The sequence below is a fragment of the Monodelphis domestica genome, chromosome 3, assembly GCF_027887165.1.
Source record: "Monodelphis domestica isolate mMonDom1 chromosome 3, mMonDom1.pri, whole genome shotgun sequence".
Classification (NCBI taxonomy): domain Eukaryota; kingdom Metazoa; phylum Chordata; class Mammalia; order Didelphimorphia; family Didelphidae; genus Monodelphis; species Monodelphis domestica.
The window spans coordinates 262,860,691-262,885,470 of record NC_077229.1 but is presented as its reverse complement, the minus strand read 5'-3'; the positions used below and the strand labels follow the sequence as shown (position 1 = coordinate 262,885,470).

Sequence of the window (24,780 nt, the reverse complement as noted above, 5' to 3'; positions counted from 1 at the left end):
TAAAAAGAACGTTTAAAAATTTTTAAACAGAATTAAAAAAAAAACTAAACGTTAGGATAATATGAAATTTAAATCAGTTGTAAATTGTGTTCTAAGAGAAAGCGTACTGGAATGAGGGGAATAAACCAGATTCCCGCTTGTTCCCTCTAGTTCTAGATAAAGGTCTGCTGATAACTTGCTGTGTGACCTTGGAGATGCGGGCTCGCTTCGGACATCAGTACTACAGACCCCTAGTTAAGAGCCTTATCCCCCTCCCCGCATTCATTCATTCACTTAGAAAATGCGTCGCCGCAGCTCCTGGGTACTGTGATAGCATTTCTTCAATCGGTGTGGGTGAGAGGGAAGTGTTTTTACAGTTGGGGGAGAGGGAATTACCCGATCCTCAAGAAAATCAAGTTTATTGTAACTTGACTAAATAAACAGCAATACAATCTAGTTCTTCACTTTTTCGTGGGCAGCAGTACGTGGGAGAAGGAAGGAGGGAGGGAGGCAGAGTGGGTGCCCCATTTTTCTTCCTCTCTCAGTCCCAGACCACACATTGTCTTTCATTCCAGAGCAGGCCCCACTTTTCTCATCTGGGGCAAGAGCTAAAGAATGATTTCATTGCACTCCCTCCGGGCTGCCAGGCAGGAAACGCTCCCAGCGCTCGGATAAGCCAGACTTTGAAAAAAGAAAAAAAAAGGAAAGGAAAAGGAAAAGAAAAAAAAAAGAACAAAGCCAGAAAAACTGGACCAGAGGCGCTTGCTCGGAGTCCGGTAGGATTTACTACAGGTTTCTAGTTTCCTAGAAACATGGATCCGACCCCCACATAGCAGGGTTAGTGGGCGGTGTTTTTAAATATATGCTAATACAGCTGACAGGCGGTGCATCCCGGGCTCGCTCTCCCCTAGTCTTCCCTGACAGCGAACTGGGCGGGAGGAGAAGCGAGTGGAGGAGGCTGGGGCTCCGACGTGTGTGCATGGCCTTGGGCCGCCCCGGGGTCAGCCGAGCCGCAAAGTTAGTCCATGCCGGCCATTGTCTTTGTCATCCGGCTGTAGGGGAGACATGCGCCTCTGAGAATGGAGATCAAGGACTCCGGCAGCGTGGTTCTGACAGCCTACCATTCTTACGCCCCGTCTAGAATCCCCAGAATCGAAGCGAGCTTCGTGCCGGAGATCGCCGCCACCCCGCCGTCTGGCCACTCCATCAGCAGCAGGTAAAGCGCTTGGAAGGCTGGGATTCTGAGGCGAAGTAGGGCTGGGTTTGGTTTCGGTTTTGTGGCCTGGCGCTCCTTGTCCCCGGCATGCTAATGATCCATTGGCCACTGATTAGGTTGGCTGCTTAGTCACCTTATCGTGCCTGGATTGTCGTTGCACATTCTTCCGCCCGCCTGTGTGCTGGGAGCTTGATTAGACAGCTCTGCGAGTGTGTGTGTGTGTGTGAGAGTGTGAGTGCGAGAGTGTGGGGGGTGTGCGCGCCCGCCTCGGTGAGAAATATTGGAGATTGTGTGTATGAGAGCGCGCGCCTTGGTGAGAAATGGAATATTGGAGATTGATTAGCAACTGGCTACTCTCACATCTGACTTGTGGGAGTCAAACACTGGGAAGAACGAACTGCGTTTAGACATAACCCTCCCTGGAACAAAAAAAAGTTCCAAATATTAGTTTATTACAGAAAGACCCATTATTCAACTTTTTCAGAGTTTAGAACTCTTTTTAGTAACTTCTAGCACAAACAAGAGAAGTGGAAAGTCTTTAAAAATTAAATACCAATAGAAATGTTGCTCCTCCTCCCTCGTTCCCTCCCGGCAGATTTCTCCCCCTTCACTCTTCCTCCCCCTTCTCCCCCCCTCCCCCGCGTCTTGTAGTGAATTCGATTGGTCCTTATAACGCGGGTGAGGATTTGCGCATTATTTGTTGTGTTGCTCTTCCATTCACTTTTTACCCAGAGATTTCGTCCCTGTGAATTCGGTTGGTTCATAGAACGCGGGTGAGGTTTAGGGCACTATTGTTTTGCTTTTACCTTTCCTCTTGGCAAATGGAAGCGTTCTTGACGCCTTTTGTTTTGAAAGGGGGTCGGCGATGGGAAACTTTTTCCAAGTGTCCTTTGGATAGAGTAAATCTAGGCACTAACTTAAACGACGGTATCACGTTTCAACTTTTTCTTCTTTTTAGAAGCCAGTGACACCTCCGTTTACCAAAGTAAAGGAGGATCACCTAGGGAGGTGCGGCTTCCCGGCTAAAGTGTGACATTGACGAGGGAGGGGAAGAGTGTTTACGGAGGATGACACTTGGACCAATTGGGGAAGGGGAATTCACCAGGGAAGGCTTTTTCTTAGGTGCAGGCAGCAATTTAGTCTTTATTTTCCTGCAGAAAGATATCAATCTCTAATCGTCTTCTTCCTATCCCTTGAACTTTTCTTTAGTTATGTGACATGATTACCTCTACTTTCTAATTTAATTGACTCTTGAGGGTTTCAGGAGATTATATCCTCTGGTTTGAAGGAGTTAACTTTTGGCCTACACTCATAAGAATGCCTCCAAGAGAACCCTAGTGACCATGACAAACAAAGAAAATATTTCTTATCCAAAGAGCAAGTCCATTGAAACCTTATTTTTACTCTATGGAAATAAGAAGGTGGCATTTTGCTTTCCCCGGTTTCAGCAAATTATTTTAAAGGCAACTTGGAAGATCCAATTTGGTAGACCTGCTTTTCATGAGTCTTTAGAGTCTGCTCTATATTCCAAGTAGAAAGGATAATAGTAACTGGATTAGCATACTTTGGAAGCTTGTCTCCTTAGTCAAGACTTGTGTATTTTGAAAATGTCTCTGAGGTTGCTATCTTGTCTGTTATGTCCAGCAGCTGTCTGGTTGTAATGGCCAGATTCTGCCATATGGGTGCTCAGAAACAACATGCATGTTTCCAAAGCAAGCCCTGGGGAGAGGGCTTATTAACGCAGCATGTGGCTTTGTGGAATGCATAATAGACGGAAGCAAAAAAGATTGAATGTTTTGCTTAGCGTACAGTACAGCAGTCAGTGTATTCTTGATGGTTCCAGATAGCAAGTCTCTGCTACCATTCACCCGAAGAGTGAATCTTTGTTGCTATCTTCTCTTCTGTACCATGGATTTGGGACTCTATATGCCTTTTAAAAATTATTCTTCAAGAATGTGATCCTTTGGCTTCCAGCAACTCCAGCCAAAGAGAGAACACCCTGTATTTACTGAGCCAGAGGCCATCATTAATCCTTGTGTCTGATAACTGAAAATAATCGAATCTTAAGTTATTAACCTTTGACTTACTAACTGTTGATCAATAAATCCCTTCAGGGCAATCATTAGGATCTCTGTGTGCTAGTTATAAAGAGAACTCTCTCCCCTCCTTTCATCTGATTGCTTGCTTTTTCTTAGGGCCAAGGTCAGAGTGTGCCTACTGAGCATCAAGTGGGATTCCCTGACTTAGCAAGAAACATCCTTCTCAAGTTCTGTCTAATATATCCATTTCTTTTCTTTTCTTTAAAAAAACAAAAACAAAACCCCCCCTTACCTTCTATCTTGTACAAATCCATACCTTTTTTAAAAACAAAACAAAACAAAACAAAACAAAACCTTGTCTTAGAGTCAATACTGTGTATTGGTTTTTAGGCAAAAGAACCGTTAAGGGCTGTGCAATGGGGATTAAGTGTCTGGTCCAGGGTCACAGAGCTAGGAATTATCTGAGGTCAGATTTGAACCAGAAACTTCCTATATCTGGGCCTAGCTCAATCTACTGAGCCACCTGGCTGCCCCTCTAATGAATCTATTTCAAAGAAATCTATTTCGCTTCAGGTCTCCAATATATACTATGCTGCCTGCCAAGTTTATGGAGAGCCTGAGACAAAAAGTTGGGTTAAAACAATGACAAAAAAACAGGAGACAAAAAACATATGGCAACATATCTTGCCATCAGTTAAAATAAAGCGTGGAATATGCAGAGACCCCAATGAAATGAAACTTAAAGAAACCTCCACATAATTACACATACAATTTCAGCCACCATTAGCAAGAGATAGGACTACTCCCAACATGCCAGATTGGGACTGACAATAAATTGCTCCAAGATTAAGACAAATTTAGTTGGATTCTAATGTGAAATCTTGGGGAGCTAGGCGGCATTGTGGATAGAGTGCCAGACCTAGAGGCAGGAAGATTCATCATTGTGAGTTCAAATCTGACCACAGACACTTATTGATTAGGCAGCCCTGGGAAAATCACTTAATCAATCCTGTTTGCCTCAGTTTCCTCATTTGTCAAATGATTTGGAGAAAGAAATGGAAAACCATTCCAATATCTTTGCCAAGAAAATCCCAAATGGGGACACAAAGGGTCAAATACATGAATTCTTAGTGTACTATGGGTTTGGATTAAATGGCCTCTCAGGTCCTTTCCAGTTTTCCATCTAGGATCCTATTCAGTTTCCCAATACTGCTTCTTTTTGGATCATGTGAATAGCTTCTATTGAGACAAATGGAAATGCTGCATGTTATTTGGATCGCGGGGCTCATAGATCTAAATCTGAAGCAGACTAGATTTCAGGGAAGGGGAAAACAAGCATTTATGAAGCACCCACTATGGTTCAGGCACTAGGATAAGTGCTTTTGATCCCCATCACAACCATGCATAGGTGCTATTATTATCCCCATTTTACTGTTGAGGACACTGAGGTTAAGTGACCTGTTCAGGATCACACACAACTTATGTCTTGGGTGGTAATTGAACTTGGGTCTTCTTGACCCTAGGCATAGCTGCTACTTTAAGACCTCTGAGGCCATCTAGTCCACCCCTCTCCATTTTACAGATGAGGGTACTAAAACCTAGGTAGTTTAAGTTCTTTACCAGAAGTATTAGAAGAAGCAGCTTGGTAGAGCAACAAAGCACTAAAGTAGGAGTCTGAAGACCTGAGTTCTAGTTTAGTGGCATAGTGGTGGAGTCATGAAGTTCAGAGTCCAAATCCAGATTCAGACACCTGCTCTGTTGGACCCTGAACCAGTCACTTAATCCAATTTGCTTCAGTGTCCTCATTTGTTAAAATGAATTGGAGAAGGAAATGGCCAAGCACTGGACTATCTTAGAGATGACAATCCTAAAGGGGGTCAGGGCTCTAAAAGGACCCAACAATAACCCCAGAGAATTTTAATTCACTTCAAGTCTGTTTCCACATCTATAAAAGGGGTAACCTTACCTCTCTAGTTTGTGGTGAGGATCCAATGAGAAAATGTCTGCTATAGAATGCTATAGAAATGTAAACAAGAGCCTCTGGAATGCTAGCTCCTTGAGGGAAGGAGCTGCTTTTACCTTTTGTCTTTGCAGTCCCATTACTTGGCAGAGTTCTTGGCTTTTGACTTGCTTTGTGTTATTTTGTGGTGAAGATAACCCTCTGAAGAGCTCACTAAATGTTTTTTTCTGTTGTTTTCCTATTATTGTATGAAGTCATTTACTGTGGGCTTTTATAAGATAGATTGATTTCCCTTTGGTTCCATGGGGCATTTTCTCTATGTATTCAAGAATTATTTTTATTTGAAATACTTTGTAGCATATAGCTTCAAGATATATATAGAAAACAGAGAGACCAGACTTTCCTCCTTGTCACAATCTAATCTGATTCAATCTGGGAAGGAATTTATTCTATAATCATCTTCTATAAATGCAAGATTTCTTCCTTAATCTCTATTCCTTTTTCAAATTCATTCTAAACCTTTGCTTACAACCATAATTTTCCTGGGAATTCTCCATGTCTTGGGGTAATCACTAAAATAAATTTCATTTTGACCCACCCATCCAAACTCAGTTAATGGGAACCAATATCCATAACAATCTGCTTCATTAATTGAAGTAGGCTGTTAAGATAATTTTCATTGATTTTTTTTTTCCTGGAGCTAAAAGCCAAAGGAAAACCTTTAAAACATGGAAACATTGTTTTCATTCAAATTCAGTAATTTAAAGTGACAGTATTAAATAACTCTTTCTGGGGAATTTTTCTCTTAGAAAAAAAAAATTCTCTTAGAAAAGGGGAACTAACTGCCTTTGGAGGTAAATAAGACAGAACCCAAACCAAAGAAGAATTTCAATCTGAGATATTTTCTGTTTGAGTTCACATCTATGAAGAAACATTGTGTTACTCTGCAAAAATTCTGGGTTGTTGGGTAGGTTAACTGTTCCTAATTAGCAAAAATAGCCTTTTATTCTGAGCAATGTCCATTCATTTAGCTAATTTGACTCAAATAAAAGCAGTAGGTGTCCCATGTGTTCAATCCATTTAGGAGATATGGTGGGTTGACTGATTGTTATTAAGCAAACAGCATTTGGTAGGTGAAGGAAATGTCAATTTCAGTTTTACAGAAAAAAAGGACAAGAGAGTATGAAAATGGATGAATTCAGCTCTATTAAAAAAAGGTTCTGAGAGTTGGCATTGTTTCAGAGAATGCTTTGCATTAAATATTCATCCTGGTCTAGTTTTTACTTTCAGGTGAAGTATCATCACACACATTAAATAAGCAAAATAAATAAAAGTTCACCCCACCCACAAAATGAAAATTATTTAAAGATAACAAGTTATCTGAAGTCTCAGGTCCTTTAAGAATTTTCCAAGTTATATATACAAATGATAGAAAGCATTTCTTCTATGAAGGTGTAGTGTAAACAGCTTGAAGCATTTCTGATGTTTATCTCATTATACCATAAACTTCCTGAGGAGGCAAAAATAGTAAAGGAAAGGGACCCACTCTTCCTTAAAAACAAGTATAGAAACTGCCTAAAGTGATCATGGGAATTCAAAGGCTATAGCACTCTTATCTGACATTCCTACAAAGCATTGCACTCTTAAGCCACAGCACAATCACTTTTAAAATAGCTTTAGTTGAAAAGATTTCATTAAAAAGGCCAGTCAGAATATATATTTGTTTTTTAAAAATACATGTACATTTTGCTTTTTAAAGAGAATATTATGCATTTAGCAACTTTACAGTTTATCAACTGGCACTTATCTAGGATGGGATTTCATTATTTAGTTTAGACAACATTTATTTTTAAGTATAAATTCTTGCTAAATCAGGCATTGCACAAGGGTGTGCATGTGTGCAGGCACTGTACGTACACACATGGACACATTCCAGGCAATGGTAGACATGCTTTTTCCTGTAGGCTTTAGAAATGCCCATGGAATGTCCTCTGGGATACTTGCAAGAGAATATAAGGTATTTATAGACATTCTTCATGTTATGGTTGAAACCAGAGTTAGCTTCTCTGGTTTCCTTTCACTGTGGTACTCCTGCTGATCTCCTTGGTACCTCCACATGTAGAGCTGATGGAAAACATCTGGTGCTGTCCCTTAGAGAGCATTTCTTTTGGCTAAACATTTGGCTAGCTGCCAGATTTACTTTCAACTAGGTCACTTCTCTCTGATGATGGGATGGTTGGATTTGTCCACAAAAATGTAGGAAGCTAAGGATGTTATGGAGTCTTCATAACAAGCATCCTGACTTCATGACCCATAGGAGTCACTTATGGCATGCTCAAAAAAGTTTTTTACATCTCCAAATACTCCTTAAAAAAAAAAAAGCAGGTTAAAAAAACAAACCTTACTTTCCTTCTTAAAATTTATTTTGTGTATTGGTTTCTAGGCAGAAGAGCAGTAAAGGCTAAGGAATTAGAATTAAGGGACTTGCCCAAGGTCATACATCTAGGAAATGTCTGAGGCTAGATTTGATCCTAGGACCTCCCAACTCCATGCCTGGCTCTCTTATCTACTGAGCCATCTAGAGGCTCCTAATAATTAAAAAATATTTTCTTCTTTAATTTTTTTTCAATTACACATAGAAACACTTTTTGACGATTTTCTGACACTTTTGATTCTGTCTCTCCTTCCCTCCTCCTTCCTTACCCATTCGTAAATCATCTCCCCCCTTCCCATTTTCTCTTCTCTCCTCTTTTCACTTTTCCCAGTTCACAAATGTTTTGCTTCCACCCCACCCCCTATTCACCCTCCCTTTTGTCCATTCCTTCTCACCCCCTTTTCTTATTCCTCTTTCCATTCTACTTCCCTTTAGGGCAAGGCTGAGTGTGGGTATTATTTCTACTTTGAGCTAATTCCCACAAGAACAAGTCCTTGGTCATTTTTAAGAGCGTAAAAGGGCCCTGAGAAAAGGAGAAGCCTGAAACCAGCTAGGAAACTCTCTAGGACCATAAATTGTGGAGGTGTTAACCTTCACTCGGGAATTCCCTATATGGTGAAATTACACTAAAAACAAACATCAAAAATGTTTAGATCATTCCGGTAATGCCCTTTTAATACAGCTGTATCTAGTGCCCAGAAGAACCCATCTTCTCCAGTTCAAATCCAACCTAGCTGTGTCATTTAATCCTGTTTGCCTTAGTTTTCTCATCTGTAAAATGAGCTGGAGAAGGAAATGGCAAACCACTTCATTATCTTTGTTTGGGGTCATGAAGAGTCTGATAGGACTGAAAAATGACTGAACATGTCTTTTCTACTTCCTTGTTATAGACTGTCTCCCCCTGGAGAAAGTAACCTCCTTGAGGGTAGGGACTGTCATGCATTTGTAATCCTTTGTGCCAAGCCCACTGCCTAGAACAATTGGAATTATCTTCCTAAATGCAATGCTCCCACTGATAGTATGCCTGGAGCATTGCAGGTGCTACTAATGGAATGAGGGAGACTGTGTACTTCATGCAACCGATCACAATTCTTCTTGAGTATTTATGGTTGCTTTTTCTGGTTTTCCAATTGTTTCTTTTACTTCTTGCAGAGTATGGTGCAATTGTGACTTGTTCCTCTGAATTAGTTCAAAAGGTAAAGAGCTGGAAGCGATCTAAGAAGTTATTCTAGCCCAACCTCCTCACTTTTTTGATAAGAAAATGCAGAGAGCAGAAGTTATTTACCCAAGGTCAGCCAAACGGCAGCAATGTCAGAATTTGAATTCAGGTTCTTGGGCTCCAAATTTAGTGCTGTTTTCACTCATTTTGGTGAAATTACAGGTTTTTTATTGAAATTTTATTTTACTAAATTGCAATGAAAAAGTAAGGATACTACTTGATTATTTTTACAACAAATTCCTTATTATTTAGGACTTAATTATCATTTTATGGATTAATCAAACTTATTGGTTACTTTCTTCCTAGTTCCTTTTATCTTCCTTTGAAGTGTTTTGCTATTACTCAATTCCTCTACCCTTAGCTGAAGGGGCAAAGTGTATATGCTGTGTAATGTACAAGTAAGTGAATTGCTTTTGAAGCCAGAAATTATTTACTGAATATAATTAAATTTGTTTAGTTTATGGGTAAAATAATATAAAATTGACAGAATAAGAACCTAAGGAACTCTCCTATAAATAATAATAATGGCTAACAATAATAACATAATATAAAAGTAACAATAGTAGCTAATACTTATTAACTAATAATAATAACCTTAAAATCTACAAAGTGCTTTTTGCATATCTCATTTTGTTGTCACAGCATCCCTGAGAAATAGGTACTGTTATTTTGTCCATTGACAGATGAGATGCTGAGGCAGATAGAGGCCATTGTGTCCTGTAGGGTCATACAGCTAGGCAGCCACTGAGGACAGATTTTGAATTCAGGTCTTTCTGACTCAAGGTCCAACCCTCTGACACCATGCCACCTAGCTGCCATTTTCATGGACCTAATTTGCACATCTTTTGCTTGAGCATAGCTCTTTCTTGTTTGTTTTCTACTTTAATGAGTTTGAGATAGCCAAAGTTAGGCACTTCTCTATACACATATTGTTGCCATAATATTTTTTTGTAAATACAGGTATATGTATAACATATATGCGTATTTCACTTTTCCCAGTTCCTGAAAGATGTGTGAAGCTGTTGTTGTATATATTTACATTATAATGTTAACGCATGTGAATAATTTCTGTAATATTTTGCATTTGAGGTAATTAAAAATCTATTGCATGGGTTCTGAAGCCAAAGACTGTAGATTCGGACCGTGGCTCTGCTGTATGCTACCATTGTGACTGTGGGTGGATTACTTCTCTTTTTTTGTGCCTCAGTTTCTTTGTCTGTAAATTGAAGGAGTTCATCTAGATCCGTGATGGCGAACCTATGACATGCATGTCAGCACTGACATATGCAGCCATTTTTGATGACGTGGCCTCATGGGGTTGCATGCCGAGAATATCGCGGAATTATGTTTCTTTTTCTTGAAGTGACCCCCCCCCCCAGTTATGCTCAGTTTTTGGGTGAATTTTGACACACCAAGCTCCAAAGGTTGCCTGTCACTGATCTAGATGATGTTCTGATCTCTAGAGTGGGAGGGAAGAGAAGAAAAGGAAAGTGAGGAGAGCTATAATCTCATTGTTGGCTTATTGGCTCATATATTTGGAGGTTATGACATAAATATTTAAAATTTCACACAAGTGTGTGCATCTCTCTTCTCTCCCCAAATGAACAAAAGATATAATTTATTTGAAAAGCGTCCTAATCCTAAGGATAGGGGAAGTGGCATCCCTTAGAGAACCAGCTGGGGCCTCTCATGATGTCCATCAGTAACATGCAAGCTCACTAGGGTCCATATTCTATCCAAGCCTCTTGTCTAGGTAGACTGACTACACACATGGAGGACAAAACCCAGCAGTGAGAATAAATGGACAGTTTGAGAAAAATATATGAAAACTCATCCATCATTCCTGAGGGGTGTTGAGCTCGGCAATTGGGAAGCACAACATGTAGATTAGACCCAGCCCAATTCCTCATGGAATTTACATTAGGATGTAGGAGAGTGGATATAGCCTGCATTTAAGACAGTTCAAAGCAGGTAGCCAATAAACACTGTCAGGCACTGTGCTAAGCCCTCCCCCCCTGCAAAAGGCAGCCTATGCTCTCCAGAGTCACATTCTAATGGCTGAGATGCCATTGAAACAACTCTATACAAACTATGTATAGAATAAATTGGAAATGCCGCCTCCAAACATAGCAGTTCAACAGACATGCATGAAGAACCTCTTGTGTGCTAGAGTAGACACAATTTTAACTAAGACACAATCTTTTATCCACATGGAACTTCCTCTTAAAAAGAAGAAAATGACACCTGTAGGAATAACTCCAGTATGAAATAATAGTGTAAATGTTTAAAAAGCAAATGATTATTTAATATATTTATGTTATTATATATTATGCCATGTGTATTACAGGAGATAGGGAAAAAAACTCATTGGGAATCAGAAGGCTTCCTAAAAGAAGCAGCATTCAAGATGATTTTTATTTATTTGTTTATTTATTTAGGGTGCTTGAGCTACTCCCCCCTCCCTTTTTTCATTTTATTTAATGAATTTAAAATATTTTTCCATGGTCCCATGATTCCTGTTCTTTCCTTCCCACCTCCCAGAGCTGATGAGCAATTCCACTGGGTTATACATGTATCATTGTTCAAAATCTATTTCCATATTATTACTATTTGCAATAAAGTGATCCTTTAAAGTCAACATTCCCAATCATATTCCCATAGACCTGTGTGATCAAGCAGTTGTTTTTCTTCTGTGTTTCTACTCCCACAGTTCTTTCTCTGGATGTGGATAGCCTTCTTTATCATAAGTCCCTCAGAATTGTCCTGGGTCATTGCATTGCTGCTAGTAGAGAAGTCCTTTACGTTTCAAGATGATTTTTAAAGGACAGGTAGAAATTCAACAGGTGGAAGGTAGGGGGAAAAGCATATTTAAGGTAGAGTGAACAAATGTGAGCAGACAGGAGATGGTAAAGTCCAGAAGAGGAGACAGCAAGTAGTCCAGTTGGACTGAAATGTGAAATATATGGAAAGGAATAATTTGATGAGACTAGACAGAGAGGTGTAGATTGTACAGGGCTATACTGATTACCTTTAACTCAGTAGGCATAAGGAGCTTGGCCAGTATTTTGTGTGATATAAGAAAGATCTGGCCCTATGTACAGTAGATAGGAGAGAAGAAAGACCGAAGGCAGGAATTGCTATTGAGAGATCATTGCTGATAAGCGGTGCCAGAGATGCCAATGATCGGCAAATTCTGTAATTAACTAAATTGCATGGAATTATCACCTTTCCTGCATATGAGGGAGTGGGCACACCTTTGTGAAATCCTGTGACTGATCTATAATCTTGGGTTAGTTGTTTGGGGAGAAGAGTCTCAAGGTTGGAAAGGACCTTTCTCTTCCTACCTTTACCAAAGCAGGAACCGTGTCCTCTCTACCCCTATTCAATATACCTAACAGTTATCCAGTCTTCGTTTGAATGTTTCCATCAATTCCAAAAGCATTCTATTCTATTTTTGTATAGCTCTAATTGTTTTTCTTTAAGTGATGGATTTTGAAAAAATTTGTGTGTTACATTAAAGTTCCCTGGTATTTCCCTTCCTTCCCTTGCCTCACCACAATAAAGAAGGCCTCATTTGACTAAAAAAAAACCCCAAATATGTGTATATAAAATGATGTCATGGGGGCAGCAAGGTGGCTCAGTGGATAGAGTGCCAGGCTTAGAGATGAGGTCCTGGGTTCAAATCTGTCCTCAGACATTTCCTAGCTGTGTGACCCTGGGCAAATTTTTAAATTTTGGTGTGCCTCAGTTTTCTTGTCTGTAAATTGCCTATAACAATAGTATTTACCTCCTGAGTATATTGTGAGGATAAAATGAGATAATACTGGTAAAATGTTTTACAAACTTCAAAAACCTCCTGCTATATTTCAATTTACTTCCTACTGAATACATTTTTTTTTAACTCTTGCCTTCCTTTAGAATCAATACTATGTATTGGTTCTAAGGTAGAAGAGCCATAAGAGCTAAGCGATGAAGGTTAAGTGACTTGCCCAGGGTCACACAGCTAGGAAGTATCTGAGGACAGATTTGAACCCAGGACCTCCTGTCTGTAGGCCTGGCTCTCAATCCACTGAGCTACCCAGTTGTCCCCTCCCTCCCAAATCTTATTCAGGCAAAGGTTTCCTTACTTTTTTCAATTAAAAATTACAAAGCAAATCATGCACAAGGTGCTAGGAATTCAAACACGATAATTTCTTCTTACAAAGTTTTCATTATGCAGGGAGATAAAACATAAAATAGATGAGTAAACACAAAGGAGAGAGAGTGCATTAACAACTAGGAGTATCTGGGGAAAACCTTGCCTAAGCTGAGTGGTTCCTTGGGTAGAGGTAAGAAGGGAAGGTATTTCAGGCTGATGGAACACTGTGCAAAGGCAAGGAGATGGAATGTTGGGTTCAAGAAAAAGCTTGGTGAACCAGTTTTGCTTGGAACATTCAGTACAGGAAAGGTCTGGAAAGCTAGGTGTGAGGCAGATTGTGGAGGACCTTACAGACAGAAGTAGAGGTTGCTATGTTTTTCAAGAGGCAATAAATAGGGAGCCTCATTGTGGTTCAAGCAGACAAGAGATGCTGGGCATTGTGATCAAATCTGCATTTCTGGGATAAAAAGAGGAAGATTCAATAGTGGAAGTAACAGAAAAGGAGGGGTCAGAGAGGTAGGACTAAGATTATTCCATATAACCTTCTAAAGCACCCCTGAAAATAACTGTGTAATGGTCCATATAATTCTTACCACCTTGTGAGATGTCTTCTGTTGTTATTTGAATTGTTGCTTCTGTAGGTACTCAGGATAGCTAAGTGGCCCCAGTGGATAAAACATTGGGCTTAGACTCAAGGAGTCTCACCTTCATAAGTTCAAATCCAGCCTCAGACATCTGTCAAATGAGCTAGAGAAGGAAATGGCATACCACTCCAGAATCTTTGCCAAGAAAACCCCAAATGGGGTTGTTGAACACCAGAGAGTTCAGAAACCACTGAAACAATTGAATGACAATGCATTTATATATTAGCTCCCCATCTAGAACACAAACTCCTTTTGAGTAAGGTTTCTGTCTTCTCTTCAACTGGGATAATATTTGTAAAAGCATAATAATAATTATAGAAATAACAATAAGAGCATAATAAAGTAATATTTGTAAAAGAAGTATAGTGTCTGGCACATAGTAGTAGCCACTATGTAAAATCTTGATTCCTTCTCCTTTCTTCCTATTTGCTATTTATCCCAGCTACATCCACCATAGTGCTTTGACCTTAAAAGTTGTTGAATTAGTGTTTTGTTAGTTTGATTTCATGCTATTCATGGCCATTTCTCCATCCCATGATAAAGAGGCAGTAAGTATGTAATGAGCTGACCATGTATGGATACAAATGACTGATTTGGTGACCCTTGGGATCACTAGAGGGGAAAAAATTATGATTAGGACATTTTTAAGATTCAAGAGTCAGTCTCTTGGTCAATCCCATCTCTTATTTACCCAAGCAGTAGAAGTATGTGAGAATAGAGATGTGCCAGAAGAGACATTCAAATTAACCACATAATAGATTCAAGCAACTGGCAATAAGGAGATCTTCCCCTCAGTTGGAGAAAATGTTTTTGGTCCCTAGGCTCATGTTCTTCATAACTTGTTCTTGGACTTGATTATGTTATGTTAATTGCTTGTTCTCTGGAACCAATAAGCAAAATAATGCTGTATTACAAATGATCCTTTATGGGTTTAACAATGTTATTTAACGACTCTTTTTAATGTGATTTATGATTAAGACTTTTGGGCTGGGGATGTGGCAACATGAAATCCTACTTTGAAATAATTTATGTGCCATCTCTTCTCTCTCTTTAGTATAGATCAGTTTTTACTCAATTTTGATTGGAAGAAGAACTCCGCAGTTTCAGTCAGAATTATCTTTACTTTGGAAAATTCCAAAGAGAGAAGATGAGTCTGATCCAAGAATTTGGCCTAATTTATGGCATGCTTGGGGTTGCAATAAGGCGAGAGTCTTCTATAATTCAGTATTCATGGATTTTATTAATGGGAGTACTTCCTTTCATGCAAATCAAGGACCATTTTTGTGAGGTAGTGTGAAAAAAAAATCTTCTCTGAGGCTAACCTGGTAATGTTTTGTTTTGTTTTTTTTTGCTTGTTTGCTTGTTTTTACTTATGTAGGAGAGCACTCAGAGAAAAGATATTTAATCAAACCCTAGGGTCATACTTGAAACACATATTCGGTTTGATACAATTTCCTTGAACTTTAAGCTCTACTGTCAGAATGCCCAAAGAACAGAATATCACCTCCTTGACAAGAATTTTTTTGCAGCCAGTTTAAACTTCACAAAATGCATCCGGAACAAGTTTCACAGCAACAAGCAGTATAACAAGCACCTCTGAAACCACCTTTTGAAACAAAAAATTCATTTGAAGACAAGGCAGAGACTCCCAGACATGATGAGCTCCAGGAGGCACTCTCCTAGAACATGGGTCAAGGAAGGAAAGAACAAAGGAAGGAATGAAAAAGTATTTATTAATTGCCAACACTGGGGTTATAAATAGAAAAAGCAAGCCAGTTCCTGCTCTCACAGGCTCACTCTCTAATTGAGGGAGGCAGCACATAAAAGAAAGTTTAGTTGCAAGGAAGATGGAAAGTCTTGGAAGTTCTAAGGGTACAGCTGCTGGGAGGATGGCAAGGCCCAGGGGTCTTTAGCTTATTTAAGTAGGTCATCCAACAGTGCTGGGGGCCTGGAGAGCTTAGAGGGAGGCCAGATGGTAAAGCCTGGAGAATGCTGGGAGACAGAGGCAGGACAGATGGTGAGGTCTGGTGGTTCTCCTCCTGGGATGGGATAAAATTGTTGACTTCCATATCATCCAAGCCCTATGAGTAGACACAACTCAGAAGGGAGAAGGCCAGGGGGAGTGAGGTTGGGAAGGATGTGGTAGGAAGTGGTAGTGAGTCCTTCCATCTCCCCCCACCCCCACCCCCTTAATCTAACTATCCCAGATAGTTTCTAGGACTTCCGGAGGCTGGAGAGGACTGCGGGGTGTGTGGGGTGGGAGGTGTGACGAGAAGCAAAGGGGAGGAGAGCCTTTACCCAGTAGTCCGGAATTAGTTCTGGAACAGACTGGCGGTTCTGGATTAGTTCTGGAAATCAGGCAGATTCTAGGAACAGTCAGGCAGTCTTGGATTGGTTCTGGAAGAGTTAGGACTTGAGAAGGGAAAATTAAAGGGCCACCTCACTAGCGAATGATCTTCTTTTGCTTCCCTGATGCCCCTTCTGGAAAGGAAATAGACTGTCTGGTAATTTCCCATTTTAACTGTTTTGGCTAATTAGATACTAAGTTCTGTGCTGCTGAAGGAGATTTGGAATTTAGATTTTTCACAGAATTATGAATTTGGAAGGGACTTCTGAGGCCCTCTAGTCCAACGTATAACCAAAAGCTATTCCTACTAAAACATCCATCAAGTGTTTATGTAAAATGTTCTTGAGGATCTCCATTGAAGGGGAACTTACCACCTCCTGAGGCTGTCCATTCTACTTCTGGACAGTTCTGATTATTAGGAAGTTTTCCCTGACCTCAAGCCTAAACTTGCTTCTTTTCAACTAATACCCTCAAGTGGAAATTGGTCAGCTTCTTTAAGCACAGTCCTGGTTACTCTATCATAGTTTTTGGCTCTAGGTGACACTTCCATACCAGCTGAGGGATAAAAATAGGACCTCATCTATTATATAATCTTGGACTGCTCCTCCTATCTCAGAAGATCTCAGCCACACTATCAGATGACCCTGGGTCAGCTTGGTCTCAAGGCATCCAAATGGAAACAAAACCCCTCCTAAGTCAGCATCAGACCTACTCCAGGGGAGACAGGACAAACATGTGGTTTGTTTGCTGTTTGGTGCGGTTTAGGAACCTAGAACCACACCATGATCCCAGAATCTGGACAGAACCCCATTTCCGCCACCCCATATGTTTCACACTAGCTCTCCTTTCATTTTAACTAATTGGTTTATCCTTAACTCTCATTACTTCATTCTTCCTTAATCATCTGGGAATTCCAAAGCAAATTAAAACAGGAATGGCGGTTTCATAAGAACCTTGCAAGAAAGAACAGCACAGTGTCGCAGCTAGGGAAAGCAAGGTGAGAGTAAATATGTTAGCTGAAGTCCCACAGCTAGTAACTGGTTGAGCAAGCATTAGAATCCCAAACTGCTGACACCCAGGCACCTACTATAAAGTAACCACTATGGTACTGGCTTTCTCTCTCACAGAGTGGTGCAATATATTCGGAGATCAAGAAGGAGAGGCAGAGGAAAAATATGAAGGAGGATAATAAGAATGACTTGATATTTTTGTGTATGTGTAGTTTTAAGTTTCACAGAGCTCTTCGTGATTATAACCTTAGCTGATCTTCACAACAAACCTTTGAAGTTCGGTGCTATTATCACCATCATTTTGTAAAGTTGAGACTGAAATGTTAAGTAACTTGTACTCATACCTATCAATTGTCTGATATAAGATTTGAACTCAAGTCTTCCTGACTGGGAGGGTAGCTATCTGGTATGATAGAGCCTGGAAACAAGAAGAACTGAGTTCAAATTCAGCCACAAACATTTAATAGCTGTGTCCCTGAGCAAGTCACTTAACCCTGTTTACTACAGTGTTCTCATTTGTAAAATAAGCAGCAGCAGGAAATGGCATACCACTCCAGTGTCTCTGTTAAGAAAGTCCCAAGTGGGGTCACAAAAAGTTGGGCACCACTGCAATGACTGAACAACAAAACAACAATTCCTGACAGAGTCCAGTGTTTTATCAACTATATCACTTTCACTACTCAGAAAACACATTCCCTAACTGGGAAATAACCAGCTGTTTTTAACTGGGGAAAAAAAAATGGTTTGAATTGAAGGGAGGGAACATGGTAGGGAGTACTGGAACTGCCTCGGTTCCCTTTTCAGATGTTAAAGCTGCCTAGTTCATGCTAATCTTAATATTAGTTACTTGGAGAGCTTCTGAACACTGACAATGATTTTTCAATTGGATTTTTCAACTGGAGGAATTGTATTTTCTGACCTCAATAGAGTAAGCAACAAAAGAAACTGATGCGCTCACTCTCTCTCTCTCTCTCTCTCTCTCTCTCTCTCTCTCTCTTTCTCTCTCTCTCTCTCTCTCTCTCTCTCTCTCTCTCTCTCTTTCTCTCTCTCTCTCTGTATGTCTTTCTCTCTTTCTCCCTCTCTCTCCCCTCTTTTCTCTCTCTCTGTCTCTCTTTCTTTCTCTCTCTCCTTCTCCCCCTCTCCCTCCCTCCCTCTCTCTCTCCTTCTCCCCCTCTCTCTGTATGTCTTTCCCTCTTTCTTTCTCTCTCCTCTTTTTTCTCTCTCTGTCTCTCTGCCTCTCTCTCTCTGTCTCTCTTTCTTTCTCTCCTTCTCACCCTCTCCCTCTCTCTGTCTCCCTTCTCTCTGTCTCTCTTTCTTTCTCCTTCTCCCCCTCTCCCTCTCTCTCTCTGTCTCCCTTCTCTCTCTCTGTCTCTCTTTCTCTCTCTCCTCCCCCTCTTCCTCACTCTGTCTCCCTTCTCTCTCTGTCTCTCTCTCTCCTCCCCCTCTCTTCCTCTCTCTCTGTCTCTTCCCCTACTCTCTCTCTGTGTCTCCTTTCTCTCTCAGTCTATCTCTTCCCCATTCTTCTCTCTCTCCCTCCCCCTTTCCTTTCTTATAAAGTTCAAGGTCAGCTTAGACACGAAGGATGCTTTATTGTGGAAAGCTTAATGGACTACCAACTTGCGCTAGTTGCTGCATCTATATAATTTGGAAAAGAAGGCTCTGCCAAACATGTTTAAAGTTAACCGTGCCATCTCTTAGGAGGCACTGAGTCAATACTGGCTAAACCAATGTGATGATCCATTGTCTATGGCAAGCCTAAGTAACGTTTGAGTCAATTATGTCATCGCTCATGAAGCAGACTGCAATTCTAAATAAATATAATCCTTCTCTAAACCAGACTCTGAAAAAGCTCTAATAAGGGAGTTTTTCAGAAAACAATTCCATGATAATTTTCCTTGGTGTCACCAGAAATGTATTGTTGCCCAGTGAAACTGTTTTTAGCCTCTCAGAGGGAAATACTTTACAATCATCCACACCCCTAAATCTTTTCTTAACACACAAACACACATACACCCTTACAATTTTGATAGCCAGTCTTTTTTTCAGTCTTGCTCTGTGATTCTACTGAGGGTTTAGAGATCTTACTTCCATTAAATATAAAGTTTCACTGTAGAGATCATTGTCTACTTGTCCTTTGTATGCCAATAAAGGCCCTTTCGTGTAATTTCCCATCTTATCAGGGTATGACTACTTTTGCAAAGCAGATGAGGCAAATTCTCAGGAGGTTAGAGCAATAGTCTCCTAAATGGGAGATGGACTCACGGAGGCTATGGACTGGCTTTAAGAAGTGTGTAATCAAATCCGTATGAAGCTGGGAAGATGGGTCATTTTATACCCTTCCCTTGGATTTGTCTCCAACAGAACCCCATCTTTCCTTTTCTCTTAGTACTTTATAATTACTCTTCTTCCCTCATTCTGCAAACTACCAGCCTTCTCCATCTGAGCTGGGCATTGGTCCCTCAGGAAAGTTATATCCTAAGGAGATCTGGGCACCTACAGTAAAAATTCCCCCTACCCTCCATGTACCCTCTTTATATATCTCCACTCTCCTCTGTATCACCTTGTGGTTGTGGTAAAGCCTAGATCTGTGCTTTGGGTCAGTAAGGGTCTTATTACCCTGCTTTCATTTTCAGTGGATTAGAGGGAGTTGCATAGATCAAGCAGGTATAAATTAGTTGCAGCAGATTGCAAATCCCTGCATTATGTTCTTTCAGACCTCCTTATCACTGTTAGGGGCTCATTTTTCTGATCATCTTTCTGATTTCTCAGGTCTGAAAACTCAGTATTACCTTTAATTCCTGCCTCGTGCTTATCCTATGTATGCCAGATCGTGCCATTTTTATTTCCATGTCTCTCCTCTGTCTATCTTTTCACTCACAAATCCACTACCCCTGGTTCAGGCCCTCATGATCTTTCCTTTGAATTATCATCTAACATTGGCTGCCCTGCTTCAAGTGTCTCTTCCCTCGCCACTTCCTCCTCCACAAACTTGCCAAAATGGTTTTTCTCCCACATCGTTCCCTTTTCCTCTCAGCTGAGAAGCTTTGCTGATTACTCAGAAAATAAGGGCCATTCTAAGTGAGCTCTGGTGAGGTCCTACCTCTCCTATTCTCTCTTAACTGATTACTCCTTAACATCACCCCCTACTTTTATTTTCCTCAAGATCTGATGCCTCAGGGTCCCTCAGATTTTCTTTTTATGAAATCCAACCTTTCTTCATGTATACTTAATGCTGTCCTCTCCCATCTTCTCTAGCAGATTGCATTCACAGTCATCCCCTTGCCTTTTTAATATTCATCTTCTCCCTATCAACTCTTTCCCTCGTACCTTCAAACTTGTCCAATTCTCACCTGTTCCTAAAAAAAAAAAATCCTTTAGACCCTACATCCTTTTAAACTATTGTCCTAACTTTTCTCATTTTCACAGTCTAATTCCTTGAAAAAGCCATTACATTCTCACTACTCTTCAACTCTTTGCAATATGGGCTTCCCACTTCATTACTTGATCAGTACAGTGATCTCTTAGTTGCTAAATTTGACAGTTTTTTGTCAGCTCTAACTCTTCTGGGCCTATCTTATTCATTTGGCAATGTTGACTATCCCCTCCTCCAAGATACTCTCTCTTGCTGAATTTTCATGGAAGACTCTTTTTTGGCTTCCCCTCCTAACTCTCCATCTTCTCTTTTTCAACCTTCTTTGCCTGGCTCAACATCCATATCATAATGCCTAATTATAGGTCCTCTTCTCTCTTTAAACTCTCTTGGAAACCTCAACAGCTCACATGGATTATTATCTCAAATGCAAATGACTGAGACCTACCTATACTCAGCATGGACCTCTCCCTTGAGCATTAGTTCTGCATCACTAATTTCCTATCATTTGGAACTAGATATCTCTGTCTTCAAATTCAACCTCTCTAGAACTACACTCACCTTTCCCCTTAAATCCTCCCTTATTCCATTCTTCTCTTTCGCTTTTCAAGGCACCATCATCTTTCTAGTCTCCCAACTTCATCATGTTGGCATTATCCTTGACTTCTTGATCTTCTGAACTCAATATATCTAATCAGTTACTGAGTCTTTCATTTCTATCCCACAAACTCTTTCATCCAATCATTTCTCCATTTGAATAGCTGCCTTATCATTTCTCATTTAGTTCACTGCAACAGCCTTATAAAGAGGCTTCCTTCCTTAGGTTTCTACCCATTCCAGGCCATCCTGCACACTGCCACCAAAATTACACTAAATGATTCTCTGATGCCATCAATTCCAGCGAATTCCGGTGAACGTTGCCTCAGAGAAAATATACAATATAAAATCCTCTGTTTAGTTTGTAAAGCCCTCTATAATCCGGGCCCAACCTATCTTTTCAATCTCATTGTACATTACTTTCCTCCTACATTTCCTCCTAGATTCTCTGTTCCTCATTCAAACACCCCATAAGTTTATTATTTTGCTTAGGCTGTTCCTTGATGCTGGAATAGCTGGTCTTTCTACCTCCATCTCGGAGTCCCTTCCTTTTAAGTTGTGACTTAAGCACCATCTTCTATGTGAAGAATTTGCTGATCTCCTTTATGTGGCATATTTTTATATGTTCTTGTGGTCTCCCTGTATTTGATTATTAGCTCTTTGTGTGTAGGCATTATTTCATTTTTTCTTATATCCCTAGAATATGGACCAATCACTTCTTTGCCTTATGGACTTGGAATCTTAAACCAATAGTTTGAGGAGTAGTGGCTGCAAGGAGAAAAGTTCCCCAAAGTAAGGTTAGAGTAGAAAACACCCCCATCAGGTGAAGGGCTGACGGTCTCTTTTCTTCTTGAGAAACAAGAGAACAGTGGTGGAGCTATGAAGCTTGATCTGCATGGGGAAGTGTTTCCAAAATTTCCCTGGGACATCAGGCTTACTTTCCCCCTTCTCTCCATACTGTCCACTGTATCCTTAGTAGGTATCTAATCCTCATTATTGACTAATTCTAAAAGCTCAGGTTTAATCATGTCACTCTCCTACTTAAACACTAGTGGCTCCCTATTGATTCTAGAACCAAATAGTATTTTATCTTCTTAATTTTTTTCTGTCAGTGTATATGCTGATATATATATATATATATATATATATATATATGTATGTATTGGGATTACATGTTCAGCATTATTTACTCATTGTAGTCAAAACAGTTTGCAGACATTAGTTTGAGTTTCTGTGAAACTTCCATAGACATCAGACTACAACTTTTCCTTCTAGACTTATCTTTAAAAAAATTCCAGTTACCCATTGCTCCTTCTCACCTAAATGGGCCACCAGACAGATCTCTGTTTAGATAAAGCTCAATCCTGGTCCCTCTGCTCATTAGTGACACTGGGAAAAAGCAAAGGGAATTTTGAAAGTAAGGAGCACTGGGATAAGAAAAAAGGGAAAAAAACATTTATCATGGCCAATGCATTTTCTAAGGCTATGAGAGAGTTCAGAAAATGAGTTGAAAGTCTGTTCTCACCAGCCATAATTCTTAGTGTGAATAAATCCAAGTGACGGGTTTTCCTTTCAGCATGGGATCTCATATTAAAATTAATATTAGTAGAGTTTATTTATAAAATGATTTTCAGATCCCTTCAGTCAGTAGTATATTTAACATACAGGCCATTGCCAGAATATGACTGACAAAATGCAGTTGTTTGGCCCATGAGCGCATATTTATCATGTTAAGAAAGCAATAGTTACATCATTATTTGGTCCAGTCACTTCTTTGCTTTATGGAACTTGGACTCTTTAAACCAACAGTTTGAGGAGTAGTGTTTGTAAGAAGTAAAGTTCCTCAGAGTGAGGTTAGAGGAGAAAACACCTCCAACAGGTAAAGGGCTAAAAGTCTCTTTTCTTTTTCTTTTTTAAAATTTAACTTCATTTATTTAATTTAGAATATTTTCTGAGGGTTACATGATTCATGTTCTCCCCACACCCCCCCCCCCTTCCTGGAGTCAATGAACAATTCCACTGGGTTTTACATGTCTCATTGTTCAAAACTTATTTCCATATTATTAATATTTGCAATCCTGAGTGATCATTTAGAGTCTCTTTTCTTCTTGAGAAACAAGGGAACAGTGGTGGAGCTGTGATGCTTGATGTGATGCACCAGGCATGAGTTTTCAACCTTCCCTGTGAAGTTTGGCTCTCCAGTGCCTATTTTTTCTCTCTCTCTATATATATTGTCCACACAGTTGAGAGGGTATTAAAGATAAGTTTGGGCAATACTGAACTGGCAGCTGAACAGGAGTGACTCATTGACAGCCAATCAGGGAGTTATGTACAGAAAGCTTCTGTCAATAAAGCAGAGACAAACAATGAGAAAAGATTTAATGGAACATTTTTCTAGAGTTTAAAAAAAAATGTGCCTGTGGTAAAAGACCAGAGAACACAACTGAATACACAGGCTAATTCCTTCCTGAAATATTTTCCTTGCAAATCTGTAAGCCCCAAATCCTTGATATTGACTGTTCTTTTATCCCATATAATAACAATATATCTTTATATAGAGTCTTACAAAATACCTTCCTTAAAACAACATTGTAGAGGTAGAGAGTGCAAACTATGTCACAGATGAGGAAACTAAGGTAAATGTGATCACTTGCCAGTAGTCAATGGAATCTGGAGGATTCACCCAAATCCAGTGCTCTTTCCACTCTGTCTTTGTATATAGAAGAGGAGAAAGTGGCAGGCAAAGAGCCCATCTGATTAAGCATGCCTCTAACCAATGCTTCAGTGACTGGGTGACTGAAGAGAAAGGAAAAGCAAGAGAAGTAAACAAAAGTCAAGGGAAATTCTGGAATTAAAATAATCCCCAAACTGTACATTTGATATTGTAATAGATCTCCCCCCAGCCCCACCCCAGTTAAATTTCCCTGGATTTCTACAAGCAGCTGGGGCATATCCAAGAAAGTTCCCCTGATGGAATTTAATGAGAAGTATTGAATGGGTTGGTCTTGATGGGATGGTCCACATAAAATCAAAACCAATTACCATGGAAGTTGTGACATTTTGAAGGAAGCAAATCACTGAAAAGTTTAGAAGAAAGAATGATGATGGCCATGATCCAGGAATAAAAGGCCCTAGACCAGAGATGGGATGCTTCTTACAAAAAGCATGTATCTACCTGGAAAGTTACACATATGGTAAGGAGGGCTTTAAACTGGAAAAGGAAAGTGTTGAGGAGAAAAAAAAATTACTCATACTATTAGATACAGTCACTAAGCCAGATACTACTTAGAGGAGCAGTTACAATGGACAAATGGTATTGGTAACAACCAATAATTCACAAGATGCAACATCCATGAAGAAGAGCATCAACTATCTGTAACTAAATTCATAGAATACTACTTCCTTTAAGGAGTTACATATAACCTAAAATTATAATCCTTCATATTGGCAGTATGACAGTGGAAATCAATCAATAATCATTTTTTGAATTATCATTTCTATTTTCAGCATAAACAATATAATATGTAACATGACAATAATGCTACATTTTTTGTTATACATAACAATACATAAATTATAATAATATATAAATACATCAATACAATGTATTTTACCATATATAAATTATAATTAACATGTAATAAAATAATATATAACTATAATAAATATACTTATCCAAGAGAAACAAATTTTCTTATTAATTATATAAAAAAATCTGTCTCATTCTTTTTTTCCTCCACCTTCTTCTTACTCTTTTCCCCTCCTCAAGAAGGCAGGAAATATGATATAGGTTGTACATATTTTATTATATAATACATATTATCATG

At 39.6% G+C, this 24,780-nt stretch overlaps 1 protein-coding gene across 3 annotated transcripts in view; it reads left to right on the top strand.

Moving 5' to 3' along the window:
* The first annotated feature begins 464 nt into the window (after positions 1–464).
* The window catches only part of ARHGAP28 (Rho GTPase activating protein 28), a 195,660-nt gene continuing 171,344 nt past the window's right edge, over positions 465–24,780 (top strand). For 2 of the 3 annotated variants that reach the window (XM_007487692.3, XM_007487693.2), the window contains exon 1: positions 1,060–1,195. Coding sequence is in view for 1 of the 3 variants with exons in the window: in XM_007487690.3 (XP_007487752.1) it covers positions 1,059–1,195 (137 nt within the window). In the remaining 2 variants the exon portion in view is untranslated. Of the gene's footprint in view, positions 756–1,037; positions 1,196–24,780 lie in introns of those variants that run through there. The other variant, XM_007487690.3, reaches the window with a different exon arrangement.